This window comes from Delphinus delphis, chromosome 19 (genome assembly GCF_949987515.2).
Source record: "Delphinus delphis chromosome 19, mDelDel1.2, whole genome shotgun sequence".
Taxonomy (NCBI): Eukaryota; Metazoa; Chordata; class Mammalia; order Artiodactyla; family Delphinidae; genus Delphinus; species Delphinus delphis.
In genome coordinates, this window is record NC_082701.1 from 26,783,684 (window position 1) to 26,798,022 (window position 14,339).

Genomic DNA, 14,339 nt, shown 5'->3' on the forward strand with positions numbered 1-14,339 from the left:
GGACCACTTCTTGAAAAAGCTTCTCTGATAATTCTGTTGACCATCTACAATTGAGAATCACTACTACTAGACCAGCACTGTCCAATAGAAATATAATGCAAGCCACATATGTAATTTAAAATTTTCTAGTGACCATATTTAATAAGAAACAGACAAAATTACTTTTAATAACATTTTATTTAACCCATTGTATCCAAAATACCTTTTATTTTTCTTTTTGGCTGGGCTGCCTGGCTGGTGGGATCTTAGTTCCCCAACCAGGGATCAAACTCCTACCCTCTGCACTGGAAGCGTGGAGTCCTAGCCACTAGACTGCCAGGGAAGTCCCTCAAAATACCATTTTAATACGTAATAAAAAGTTATTAATCAGATATTTTCCATTCTTTTTACAAAGTCTTTGAAATTTAGAGTGTATTCTCTACTTCCAGCATGTCTCAATACAGGCTAGCCATATTTCCAGCACTTCCTAGCCACATAGACAGCTCAACTGTAGACCAAGAATTAATTAGGACAATCAAACTGAGTCCTCTTTGTTTCATGTTAATGGTAGTATCCCTAGGAAAGATTTTTTTTTCTTTTTACAAACTTTTATTCTTATGTTGCTTATTCTTGGTAGTTACAGCAACCATCCACTTCTGATACTGTAGCTGTACTACAGTATTTTACACATGCTTTAAAAATTGTTCAGTGAGAACAGAGAACAGGCATATGAATATACATATTTTACATATCTAATGCTAAACAGAATTTTATATTTCCCCAATATTATATTTCGGGTTAACAAACCAAAAATTCTTGGGGGAGAAAACATATACATTCTTTAACCAGTTTTTGCATTTTCTTTCCTGGTACTTGGTCTTCCCATTTCTAGCCAGACATTCTTTTTTTTTTTTTTTTTTTTTAAATGTTTATTTATTTATTTATTTGGCTGCGTCGGGTCTTAGTCGCAGCATGCGGTCTCTTCGTTGCTGCGCATGGGCTTCTCTCTAGTTGTGGCATGTGGGCTCCAGAGCGTGTGGGCTTAGTTGTCCTGCAGCATGTGGGATCTTAGCTCCCCGACCAGGGATCAAACCCACGTCCCCTGCATTGGAAGGCGGATCCTTCTTTTTTTCTTTTTCTACATTTATTCTTTTTTTTTTTTTTTTTAACATCTTTATTGGAGTATAATTGCTTTACAGTGGTGTGTTAGTTTCTGCTGTATAACAGTGAATCAGCTATACATATACATATATCCCCATATCTCCTCTCTCTTGCATCTCCCTCCCACCCTCCCTATCCCACCCCTCTAGGTGGTCACAGAGCACCGAGCTGATCTCCCTGTGCTATGCGGCTGCTTCCCACTAGCTATCTGTTTTACATTTGGTAGTATTTATAAGTCCATGCCACTCTCTCACTTCGTCCCAGCTTACCCTTCCCCCTCCCCGTGTCCTCAAGTCCATTCAGAAGGCGGATTCTTAACCACTGGACCACCAGGGAAGTCCCCAGACATTCATTTGAAGCAGACTAAACTTGTCCAGCAAGTCCTTGGGAGTATCTTTCTAAGCTGTATTATCAAAGCAAGACTACAGTCTCTTGTTGTGTATGGGGTCATCTGGTGGAATTCTATTCCTGTGGTTTGTTTTTGACTAGTGATTTAGCCCCCGTGGCTTGGGATGAAACATGGCTCTTTGTCTGTAAACTGACAATAGCAGAGTATTTTTTCAGGAAAATGTCTCAGATGCCACTTGGATTGAAGACCGTGTCCCATTTGCACGTTTTGATTTTTAGAGAAGCAGGCAAAGCACAAGCAGCTGCCATTGCAAATAAGTGGAGCAGCCTCTGAGAAGGGAGAAGAAACACCCTTTTCAGCGCATTTGGGCAATTAGCACATGGCCAACATGTTTGGTACCTTTTTGTTTAAATTCATTGTGGAACTTTGTATTGCTTGACATTTTCTTATACTTAAAAATTTTTTTAAATTTTATTGTGGAAAGAACATTTAACATGAGATCTACCCTCTTAAATTTTTAAGTATACAATGTATTATTGTTGATTTTAGGTACACTGTTGTACAGCAGATCTGTGATGCTTATTCATCTTGTGGACTGAAACTTTTGTTTGACATTTAGTTACTCTGTGTTTCAGTATAATTTGCCTGTTTTTTTCTAATACTCCTCACAATATTTTTTTTTTTAAAAAAGGCAGCAGATGACTAAACAATTTCTTACCTCTGTGACTTTCTCATCATCCTTCTTGCTAGGCAGGCTTCAGCCAAGGTATGTCATCTACTTCCTGATCTTCTATGTAAGACTTTCAAATTTTTATGGGAACTGTAGTTGCAACTTATTCAGTGTCCTCAGGTCTTATGCACCAGAGGATCCAGATATTAGAGCTTTACTAAAGGAAGCTCCTGGCCTAGATATACCCTTTTCTTCTTAAATTCCTTTCACTTGAACAGCAGCTACACTTGACTTAAGCATAGTAGGAAACCTCTATATTTATATATGGAACACCTATATATATGGGAAATGTGTGGATTTTTTTTCCTTCTTTATCTTCTTAGCGTATAAGGACTATGTCCTATTGTATGTGAATTTTTTTGAGGGGAGGGGATTTTTGCTGTCATTTTTTAAAGGTGATTTGTAGCCAGTTAGCAATTGTCCTTAGAGGAGAAATGAGGGAGTTTCTTCAGTCTTTTTCTTGGTGCAGGAGTAGTCAGGATAGCTGGTCTGCACTAAGAGGACATTTTATTATTATTCAGACTTTTAGGACTTAATTCTTTTGTCTAAGATTCCATCAGGCCAGCTCTTTAGTGAGTTCAACCAGTATTTTACATGGATTAATCCTGGAGCTCAGACTGTTATCATTCAGCATTCCTTTTTCTCTGTCTTCTTCCAGGGAGGCTCAGGGTTTAGAGCCAGAGGTGGTGTGTGTGTGTGTGTCTTTTTTCTCATTCTGAAACCCTACTTTTAGCACTCTGTGGTGCTGGTGATGGAAAAGCTTGTTACACTAAAGCCTCTTCCTGAATGTATTTTTGACGATTCATCAAATCATTTGACATTCACGATTTTACTTAGCTTTGGACATATTAAGTAACTCAGAATAATCTGGAAACAAATAAGTTCTTTAGTCAGCCTTTGTATTTGATCTTCTAAAATATTTATACAAACATATGTAAAGTATATTATCCCATAAACTCTGTGGCTATGCATATGGCTGTGCATATTATGACAGTCTGAGAGTATGAAATTTAAAACTCCAAATGATTTTCATAAGTAATACATATTAGTGAACATAGTCCATTTTTTTAAACTTTTAATCTGTGATGCAAATGAGAAGCACTACAATTGATGCAGAAGATGGAAGTCCATTTTGTTGTATATTTCTGTACGTACATGATGGGTGAAGACTTACTGGTGTTTATTTCCACCTATTTCTTACATGGAAATCCATACTTTAGTTAATTTGAGTTGCACTGCACTTTCTCTGCTATTTGCTCCTTGTGAATTTGGCCTTCTATGTTATAATGTTTTAATTCAAGCATTTTCCTCTTCTCCCATCTCGCATCCAGAAGAGGTCGGCTGTGTTCTCCCCTGATACCACATGTTTTGGCCATGACTGAGTTTGGGCTGCTTGGCACCTTCAGAGTTTAGCTGTTGGTGGGTGGCCTCTGGGCCTTCTTTTCATGAAGAAGGTTGTGAGGAAGTTTAGAAATCAGAAGCCGTCTATGGGGCTAATCGGCAGCCCATTGCCATTCTTGAGGATTCTGATCATCTTTGATACCCAGAGATTAGACCCTTCTTTGGCTCGTACTGAGACACTCAAAAGTCATCCAACTTGCAGCATTTTTTTTAGCAGTGGGAGCATTTGGTTGTAGTTAGCAGGCCAGAATGAGCTATAAATAAATAAAACTCTACAGTGCTTGCTTCCTTCATGCAGGCTAGTCTGCTGCTAAGATGCAAGCATCTGGCATAAGAGAAGATTCTCAGCAGGTTTAAGTGCTTTCCTGTATCCATGGCTCAGCTTCTGGTCTCTGCTGTGTTATTTTGGCACTCTAGCCTTGGAAGATTGGAGAGTCGAGTTTAAAACTCTCAATATATCATTAGGGTAGCCCAAGGTCCCTTCTTGTCAAGGAAGACTAGCTGATTCCAGGGGGAAGGAAAAGCAGAATCTAGGGCACCTGTAAATCCCTGTAGTTTTGTGCTGTGGGTTTGTAGCTAATTATATAGCAGGCAATAGTATATGTTGTAGCTCTGTTGGCATACTTGTTTCAGAAAGAGCAAAATCTTCCAGCAGAGCCGAGAAGGGGCTTTAAAGGGGCTGCAAATGAATGAAGCCACGATCATTTTATTGTAAACGAAAGCTCTGCAGTGGAGTCCGGGCATCTGAGCTGCAAGGAGGTGGTGGGGGAGATGCCAGTAGAAATACATGGTTCAGATGTGTTCTACAGCTCTTGATCTGGATTCTCCTGCAGAAGCATAGTCACACAAGGAGACCACCACTGGTCACAGCCAGTCAAATTGCTGTTTCTCCTATGGTACTGCTGTTAGTGACTGCCAGTAGGTTATTCAGCCGACCTCTTCTGATTCTGCTTTGCTGCCTGATTTCAAAAGATTTGCCCTATCCTGGCTCTCAGTTACAGCTTGATGTAACCACTGCTTGTTTGCATGCATCCCCATCATTTTCATATAGGGTCTTTTTTTTCCCTTCCAGTTAGAAGGCAAAAGAATCAGGAGCATTTTTATATGATAAACGATTTATGTAGGGCCAGCTAGAATCAAGCAAAATGAAATTCAGCTGGAAGGGATGGTAAAAGGCTCGGAGAACTTGTGACAGCCAGAGAAGTTGGTGTTCTTTAAGTAAAGAGGGTTCAGCCAGCAGGCAGCAACTCTGACTTTGCTTTCGTATTGAAGCAGGCTCTCCAGCCATTCTAGGCAGGCAGGTCAGTAAAATCAGAGGTGACTTAATGCTGAGCACCTCAAAATTCAAAGGATTTCTCTTGTCCTTTTTTAAATTTAGTCAATATTGATGTGGAATGCTAGCCTCAGGAGCTGAGATGAGAAAATGCCAGGTCTAGATTCTGGTTTTTGACACCATATTTAGCAGTGTCCTTGGAAAGCTTCCCCTTTGGTTTCTCAGTGATCACATTTGTAAAATGGAGCTAATCTACTGGAAGGAAAATGATTCTAATATTTTTCACAACATTGTGAATGAAGATTCAGTAAGTGCTCTGAAGAGCCTAAACAGGTGTCTTACAAGTGAATTTATACTCTTTTTGTATTTGAAAATGCAATTGATTGCCTTATCAGAGATTGAGAAATTTGATTATTTTTGCGTGATGAGTATGCAGTGAAATGTGGCAGATTTTATTTTATTTTTAGCTATATAAGTGGGATATTTGACTCATACAATCTCTACGTTTGTTGGTTATTTATGTGCAGACCACTGAGCTAGCTTTCTACTGTATCACAATTGTGTGCAGTATGCCACATCGGTCATTTTCTTAAATTGATCAAATAGCCCCTGTATAGAGTTACAAAATATATAGATGATTGTTATGGACCTGGCTAAGTATTTACCTGGTAGTAGAGAGTTTAACCTTCCTTCTCTGCTCGCCTCCCTGAGAGACCCACAGAATCTTATTCTATTGATACCAAAGGGGATAAGCTGACTCTAAACTTACCTCTTAAGTGATTGATTTGAGGCCAGTCCTTTAAAAACTGGAGATGTTGGGAGTTTTGTTCTTATCCCATACTGTGTAGATGGTGCCTAATTCCTATAACAAAGCAGCAGGGGGTTTCCCGTGAGAGCTTGAGGATTGCTGATGGAGAAGGGCTGGCTTTTTGTTGGTGGTGTTCTTTTCAATTCAGGCCTTTTTCTGCTGAAAACTTGGCCCTCATCCTGTGAAGACTCCCTAAGGGATTAGAGTAGTCACAGAAGCAGTGAGACCATTTTATTAGTGTAAAATATTGGTTAACAGTTGAGAGAGACTATACTGGTTTCTAAATTCGAGAAACCTGGATGGAAGGAGCCTGAGATTGCTTTGGTTGTAGGGTTCTTCTCTCTGAACTGAGGCTTATAGTTTAGAGACTGCAGGTGGCCCTTTTCTTTAGACTCCTTTTTATATCTTAAAAGGAAGACTTTCCTATATTTTCATTAGCATTTACTGTTAGTTTTCTGCTTCTGCTCTAGAACCTCTGCGTACTTTTTGTTTGTTGATGAGGGCCAAGTGCATTATAACTAAGGACCTCTTGTAAAATGAAACTCATTCCCCTGAATGAGAGGCTCAAAGACTCCAAACAGCAAAGGTGCAGGTTTTTGCACTCGGAGGTGGCTCTTGCTGCCTTATGAATTTGCTCTGTGATACAGGTTTGATGCAAAGAGCATTGCTACTCACAAATCACACGAGGTATACAGTGTGTGTGCAGCGATATGTCATAGTTCTTTATTTATATGGCCGGCTCAGTCTGTTCTGCTCCTTTCACTGCCATGGAAAGTGCATCATTTTCCTCCCACTCTCCTCCTTCCATATACCATCAGCACCACCCACTATGTTCTGCCCATTAAGTCCCCTGTGTGCCAGAAAACCCCGACAATGATTAAACGCTGATAAAAGAGTGTTAGAAGGTTAAGATAATCAACCCATCAGCCCCCTTATAGGACTCCTAAATCGTGGGTGGTAAGTATAACTTTTCCCTTTTAACATTGAAAATAAGGGTTTGATTTTTTTTTTTTTTTTTCAGTTGAGGAAGTGACTGAGGTCAAATTAAAGGGGGGGAAAAAGCGTTGGTGTCAAAGACCAAAGAGAAGGCAGGAGACTTGCTTTTCACTTTCCATTCTTATCCTAGTCTTTCTTTCACGATTTGGAAATATTCTTTCTCAGGAAATTCTAGGGCTAGCCAAATTTAGGTTAAGGTTTTATTTATGGAAGGCCTAGAGATTTTAAGCGTACAGCAATTTTTAAAAGTCATTATTTCCCTAAATTCATTTCACTTAAAAATTATTAATTAATTCATTTTTAACAGTCTATACCACTCTAGTCATAGAGTCATGAATCATCACATTCCTGCATGCTTTTCAGTTCCTTTAAGCTCCTGTGTCACAGAGTACACTCCTTTCCTACACCACCTCCTACCCCCATCCCAGCCCAGTCTACAGGAGGAAGAGCAGGGTTAAAGAGAATTAGAAAAGGGAGCTGGGAGCCCAGGTGCCCGGCTTCTTTTCTCTAGAGGAGAGTTTGTAGGTTCATCACACATCCTAGAAAATCAATTAAGGTGGGAGAGGCTGTGGAATCAACTTCTCTGAACCTCCTTATTGCATTTTTAGTAAAATAGGAACAAGTTAAGAAGATTCTCTAAGAATTTTGTCGAGAATTATATTTCTTGTTGAAGCTTAAGATAATATACCATATTATACAGCTTTAATTTTCATGAGCCTGTGGTTTATCCTTACTCTGAATTATTATTTTGTAATAGAGCTATAAAAAATACTCCATGGTAAATACATTTTGACCCTTTCCATCAACAGCTGCTGTGGTGAGGTAGGTCAGGAGGTGGAAGCACCCGGGGGGTTGAAGGGTAATGAGCACTTAATTATGTCTGCCGAATGCCAGAGCTGCCACGCTGGGGCTCCTCACGACTGGTCTGTATCTGCTCTGACAATTCTTTTATTATGGCTTGCACTAACCTATCAATAACTAACTGTGGTTGTTTAATTACAGAGGGAACATCCCCACGCTAAACAGGTACCGTATATTTAGTTTTTTTTGTTTTTTGTTTTTTCTGCAATTAAAAGCACCTTTTAGGAAAATCAGGGGAAAAAATAACACTACACTTGACAAGCTAACATGTTATCTTTCTGCTAGGGAGTCCTGAGCTCCCCTTTGGACATACTAAATTATTTTTTCTGTTTGGAAAACATGTCTTCAGCTTTTCTTCAGCCATTCAAAAAGCAGTGCTCGAAAAGCCTCAGTATGGAACAGCTCCCGTCTAGCTGTGTACAATAGGGGAATCCTCTGCCCCATGTTCAGCTTTGCTGTAAACATCTCATTTTGCTAAGTTCTCTGTTTGGGGCTTTCAGAGGAGAAACCCTTACAGTTACTCCTATCCTGGCAAATTGTTCATCAGTTTTTCAATTTATATTTTCTCTAATTTGCTTCTCCTTTTAGAGGAACACACATGCAGAAATAGCTGATCTCATGTTTCATCAGTTTGTTAGCTGTTTTTCTATAAAGTGTTATGATGCTATGAAAGTCAAGTTTTATTTCAGACATGTAATGAGATTACATTGGAAAGTGTATTTGAAGTTTTGATGTGTGTAGCCCTGTGAAACGTTTCCAGACCAGTAATAACACAAGTGGTATTTTAACATTTTGATTTCCTTCTGCTCCTGAGCCAAGCAAGGCAACACAATGCAAGTTTGAGAGGATAGCAGTTCTGACTGGAATCCACAAAGTGCTTAAAGCCGTAACATGTGGGTGCTGACGTCTTTGTAGATGATCAGTTATTTGTTGAAATATTTATAGGCTTATGTTTATTTTGTCCCTCTCCCTTTAAATATTAAGTAATCAAAACTGTGTATAGCTTTTGGCATCCAATTTGGATGGGGAGAGGAAAGGGAGTGTTTTGTTTGGTCCTCTTGTCTGCTCTTGAAGAGTGGGCTTGCTTCACTCCTGCTTGCCTTTAGCTGTCCTGGTCCAAGAGCATAGCAGTGGGGGAAACTGAAATGTGGGTATTTCCGATGGGGTTCAGTTGAGTGAAAAAGATTCTTAACCCCATGTTTGCCGCAAGCATAGACTGTTAGCATCTTCAGAGGGGGTTCCCTTTAAGGGTTATCTGGATTCTCTTTCCTGTCTAATGCCAGGCAGGAAGAGAAGATACAATGCCTCACAAACTTGCTTCTTTACTAAATATATTTGGTGATCCTAGAAAAGGATGATAGCACTTCTGAGTTCATACAGCTCTGAATCCCAGTTTCTAGTGAGCACCATGTGTAAGACTTGCTTGATGTGTGTTTCATTTGTCTGTTTCATTCATGGTATCAATGGTTTCCTCTTCCACTCTACCTTCTAGTCCCTGGTACTGTCAGAAGTTGAAGTACTTTTTCATAGTCATCATTTACCAAAGGAATAAAAACCGGGAGTGTCAGTCTCTAATAGTCTGTGTGAGCAGCACTCCCATTCTGTAAAAAATTCCATTGCCTCTTATAATTACAGTTTGCAATAGAGTACGTTTATGTACCCAGATCTATAGCCCACTTTGCTGGCTCTCTTGCCCCCTGCAACACTGCAGGCAGTGCACTTCAAGGAGACTTTTGAGCAGCTCCCCAAAGTTCAAGTGCCATTGCCTTGCTCTGAACGTGCTTCAGATCAGTATGCCAGTAACATGTTGGGCAAGTCCTGGAGGCCTCCTTTAGTTTGGTCCTTCCTAACAGACTGTCTTGATTGACTGGGCATCACAAACACTTTACAGTAGTATCTATCAGTATATCCTGCTGAGGTGCGTCAAGGAATATCCAGATTCATTATGTTTTTAGATTGAACAAATCGGTTCTCTTTGTGCATCTCCGTTTACACTTGTTTGTCATGCTTACACGTACTTTGAAACCCATGCTCTGCCCTTTTGTATCTTGCTGGGATTCATTAAGGGCTTTCAATGAAGATATGTTTACTTTGGTATAGAAATGTGTTTAAATATAAAAAAGGAAATTTTGCAAAACTGTCTCTCTTTCAAAAAGGGAGAAGCTATAATCCTCATAACTGCGCTCCCCGTCAGCCCATTCAAGGAAAAAATAGATACCTCAGTAAAGTTCCTTTTACAGATTGTTACTTGTTTCTCTCTGAGGAATTGTGTTTTTTATGATTTACTAAGCCATTCCAAATGACTTAGAGTTGTTGCTGATATGCATATATCTATCTGTGAATACTTAATCTATTACAATTCCTAGAGAAAAATGCCTTAAGTGTTGCCTAGTTACAACTCACTTGGCTTGTTTACATCCTTTTAAAAGAGGAGACGTTTTAAGGAAGGGGAAGATGCAGGATGGTTTTTAACCCCTATATGCTATTCATTCGTTAGACATGTCATGATGTCATGGTATTAAAACCATCATGATATTCCTGACAGTCCTTAGATTTTTATGTGGAGAAATTTGGTGGGGGGGGAGTGATTGGTAAAAAATATGGTTTGTGTGAGGGGAAATTCCAGTGGAAGGGTTCATGTGAATCTAGCAAGACAGCCTTATCTATAGGTGGGTAAAAAACCAAACCTGCTCTGCAACCTGACCCTACTTCAGTTTCCTCCCAGCTCCTTTTCCCTGTTGTGACTCTCCCAGTCCTTGTTCCTACTCTCCTTGTCTAATGCACTTGATTGAATTACCATTTAGAATGTCCTTCTCCTCCAACCTCAACCACTATGGCATGACTCATGTAGCTAGTGTCAGCGACGTGCTGCTGGACAACTCATTCACTCCACCGTGTCAGCGGATGGGCGGAATGGTCTCTTTTCGGACTTTTGAAGATTTTGTCAGGTAAGGCACCATGGAACTGTGTCTATACAAGGGGAGCCTTGGGCATCTCAGCTTTCTTCCAAATGAATAGAGGTCCCCTGATTAGCCATGGGCCAGCTAAGGAGATGTAGCCCTTGCGGTATATGCTCTGGGAGAGGTGTAGGTCCTTCCCTTTCCACCTCTGTGCAGACTCTACAAGCCTCTACTTGTTATATGAGCCTGGTCAGAAAAAAAGAAACAAACAAAAACCATCTTTTCCTTAGTAGCTAACACAAGAAACTGTCTGCTCTGTGATGAGTGAAATGTCAGGAGAAATTAAACACAACACTAGAGTGAGCCCCACCAGAGACGATACATCTTTTGATTAAATGCATTCAGCGTCTATCTCTTGATGTACACTGATGCATTACCCTAGGGGGAGGGGTAATTACGTTGGTGTGTCACTGCTCTAGTCCCAGGCTCTTTCTGTTACTTTAAGACCGATGATGACAGCAGCACTGCTCATATCTTACATATGAAAAAAACAAAACAAAAAAGCTTCAGATCATTCTTTTTTATAAAGAAGAAATATATATGGTTTATTAAAGTTTAAACAATCCATCCTCCTAATTTCTGCCACTTGGTGAAATTTTGCATGTCACCTCTAGCCACTGGTGATTCTATTCAGTTGACAATTGAGTGCAGGGTAGGGTAGATTATTCTTTTAGACAGAGCTGGCAATGGCAGCGTTAGTTTCCTGCCACTTAGATTTTCTGCCACTTGGGTTTTCATCGTGGGTGTTTCTTTGGTATTTTTCAGGATCTTTGATGAAGTGATGGGCTGCTTCTGTGATTCCCCACCCCAAAGCCCCACGTTCCCTGAGGCAGGTCACACATCTCTATATGATGAAGACAAGGTATAGTGTCCCCTTTGGGAGACTGCTTTGCTCCTTCAGATACAGGATTTGTACTATATACTCTCTTTCTGATTGTAGAACATTGTAGGGAAGAATTCATCTTTTTACCCTACTTTATATTATTTAATTTTATATGCATCATCAAAGTATTTTTAGAAACAGGTGGAATATAAATTCTAACCTAAAAAATAAAAACCACTGTATTAATCATGGAATCCATAGCGTAGAATGAGGCTGTCTATATCCATTGCAGCTGCCTCTAGGTCTCTGAATGTTGTTTCAAAGACTTGAGCTTTGATTGCTTTAATTCTTACTCAGTAATGGCTTGTATATTTGCAGAGCAATGCGTTCGTAGTCTTCAAGGAATTGTGGACTTTAGATACTAGAAAAAATCGACATTTTGTTTAAAATTTTGTCCTTTTATTAAACCCTTCTTTCCCTTCTTTTCATTTCTCTGCAAACACATCCTGTTTTTTCCCTACCAGGTTATTTTCCCATGGTTTGATACTTCCACTGTTTAGAAATATGTTATATGGGAATATGTTCAGATGGTTTCTTTCACTCATTTTCCTTTACATTCTGTGAAGAGATATTGCAAATGGTTTCATTCCCATTCTATTGGTGAAAAAGTTGAGACATAGTGGTCTTCAAGTTCATATCAAGCCAAGATTTGGGGCCGCCTTTAGCTAATGCCTTTGCTGCCTTATTTTTTTAAAGTTAGGTGTCTTTATTTAATCTCCATTGTGGGTGTTGGGCAGTGGTTTCATTTTGCTTATTCATACTAGCAGAAAGTGTCCTGTGGACCATATCTGTTTTTCAGGTATCCTACCAAGTACTATAACTTCTCTCCATCTCTGTATTAGCCAGCCTCCTAATTTCCTTGCCTTGTGTTCTTGGGTTACAGATCCCCAGGGATGAACCAATTCACATTCTGAATGTGGCTATCAAAACTGACTGTGATATCGAGGATGACAGGCTAGCAGCTATGTTCCGAGAGTTTACCCAGCAAAATGTAAGTCCTCAGTTGGATGGAAACTGGTGATGGCCACTTTCCTTCTCGCAGTGTGTCATATCCATCCTTTTATCAGTTGCTACATATAAGGCCTATCACTGATAACGGCTATGTCTTTAACATAGTTCTGCTTGTAGGGGTAAAATTCCGAAGTGATTCAAAAGTATAAAATGCATGTATTTTTTTATGTCAAGAAATTTAGACCTCAAATGTTTAAAATGTTTTAAGGAAGGGAAGTTGTATTCCTGAATCTTTTCCAGAGCTCCAGTCTGGAACTTCCAGTCACCTGCTGAATTCCTTTTGGTGACTTAACTCTGCATGTCTAGGCCCAAACTCCCTTCAGGCACCCTCTGAGCCCTTCCATCCCAGCCTTGGAAATATCAGTTATACTTCCATCCTCCTTGCAATTTTATGTCACTTGGATATCTTGTGTTGACATCAAACTCAATATAGTTTAAATGTAAATTCCTATCATTTTCCTTCACCTCTTCTGGTCCCCCCTCTCCCCTAAACAAAAACAAAACAAAAACAAAAACAAAAAAACCAAGTAACCAAACCCTTTACCCCCAGTCATGCAGAAATCATTGACTTCTTCCTTTTGTTTGCTGTTCCATTATTCTACCCCTCCTTTCCTACCCACCTTTCCTTCCTCCCCCTTCTTTTCAGTTTTTAAATTTCCACTGCCATCTTTCTAGTTTAGACCCTTCCTCACCTTATACCTGAGACACTGCGACAGGTTTACTTGTGATCCTCACCCTTCCCCTCCCCTCACCCTTTCCATTCTGCTCACTACCACAAAATTAAATGTCTAAAATGCCCCCTTACCAAGTTACTCTCCCACTCAACAGTGACTCTCTCTTGCCTTCAGGATACCTCCTTACCTTGATATTTGACATCAGCCTATTAATGAAGGCTAACAATCTAGCCTTTGCTGTTCCATGAAAAGACCTAAGTCTTTATCTCATCTACCTTGTTTGCTTGATCTCTTCTAGTGCCCCTTATCTGGAATGTTTTCCTCTTTCATTCTTTCTTCCCTCCCTCCTTCCCTTCTCTCCGCCCCCCGCTTCTTTCTAAATCCTGCTTGTTTTAAGAACTGTCTCAAAATTTCCCTCTTTTATGAGGACTTCTCTGCGTAACCCTAACTAAAATGTATTCTTCTCCCTTGAATTTCTAATTGGTCAGCATAAATTGATTAACAATAATAATACTTTTTATTTTTAAAGACTGTATAAATTTTTTTATTTGCACCTTACCACAGTCCCATGGGGTTAGATTATTCAGGAATTATTTCAATTGTACATCTGGGGAAAAGCTCAAGCTCGAGAGATTAAGGCCCTTTAATCACCAGCTGGTAGATGATAGAGCAAAAACTAGAACTTAAGGCTTTGATGCCAGCTCTAGGGGGCACAGATCTAGGTGCTTTAGTAAATAATACATTCCTAGCCCTGAAGATGCTTAGAGTCTAATGTTCAAAATGATCATCTACAGTTATATTTCATTACGATAGTTGCCAAAGTACCCTTCCTCAACTGCCCTTAATGACAAGACCTATGTGTGTTCTTTGAATGGAAAGCACCTAGTCTGTAGTGCTTGTCATAAAGAAAGAACTCAATAGATTTTTTTTTTTTTAGATGTTGGGGGTAGGAGTTTATTAATTAATTAATTTATTTTTGCTGTGTTGGGTCTTCGTTTCTGTGCGAGGGCTTTCTCTAATTGTGGCAAGCGGGGGCCACTCTTCATTGCGGTGCGCGTGCCTCTCACTATCGCGGCCTTTCTTTTTGCGGAGCACAGGCTCCAGACGCGCAGGCTCAGTAGTTGTGGCTCATGGGCCCAGTTGCTCTGCGGCATGTGGGATCCTCCCAAACCAGGGCTCGAACCCGTGTCCCCTGCATTAGCAGGCAGATTCTCAACCACTGTGCCACCAGGGAAGCCCCTCAATAGATTTTA

At 39.9% G+C, this 14,339-nt stretch overlaps 1 protein-coding gene across 1 annotated transcript in view; it reads left to right on the forward strand.

Moving 5' to 3' along the window:
* ACACA (acetyl-CoA carboxylase alpha) overlaps window positions 1–14,339 on the forward strand; it is a 233,868-nt gene that overhangs the window by 112,240 nt on the left and 107,289 nt on the right. The window contains 4 exon segments of the mRNA XM_059997545.1: window positions 7,700–7,723; window positions 10,363–10,506; window positions 11,284–11,380; window positions 12,285–12,392. Of these exon segments, the coding sequence (XP_059853528.1) occupies window positions 7,700–7,723; window positions 10,363–10,506; window positions 11,284–11,380; window positions 12,285–12,392 (373 nt within the window).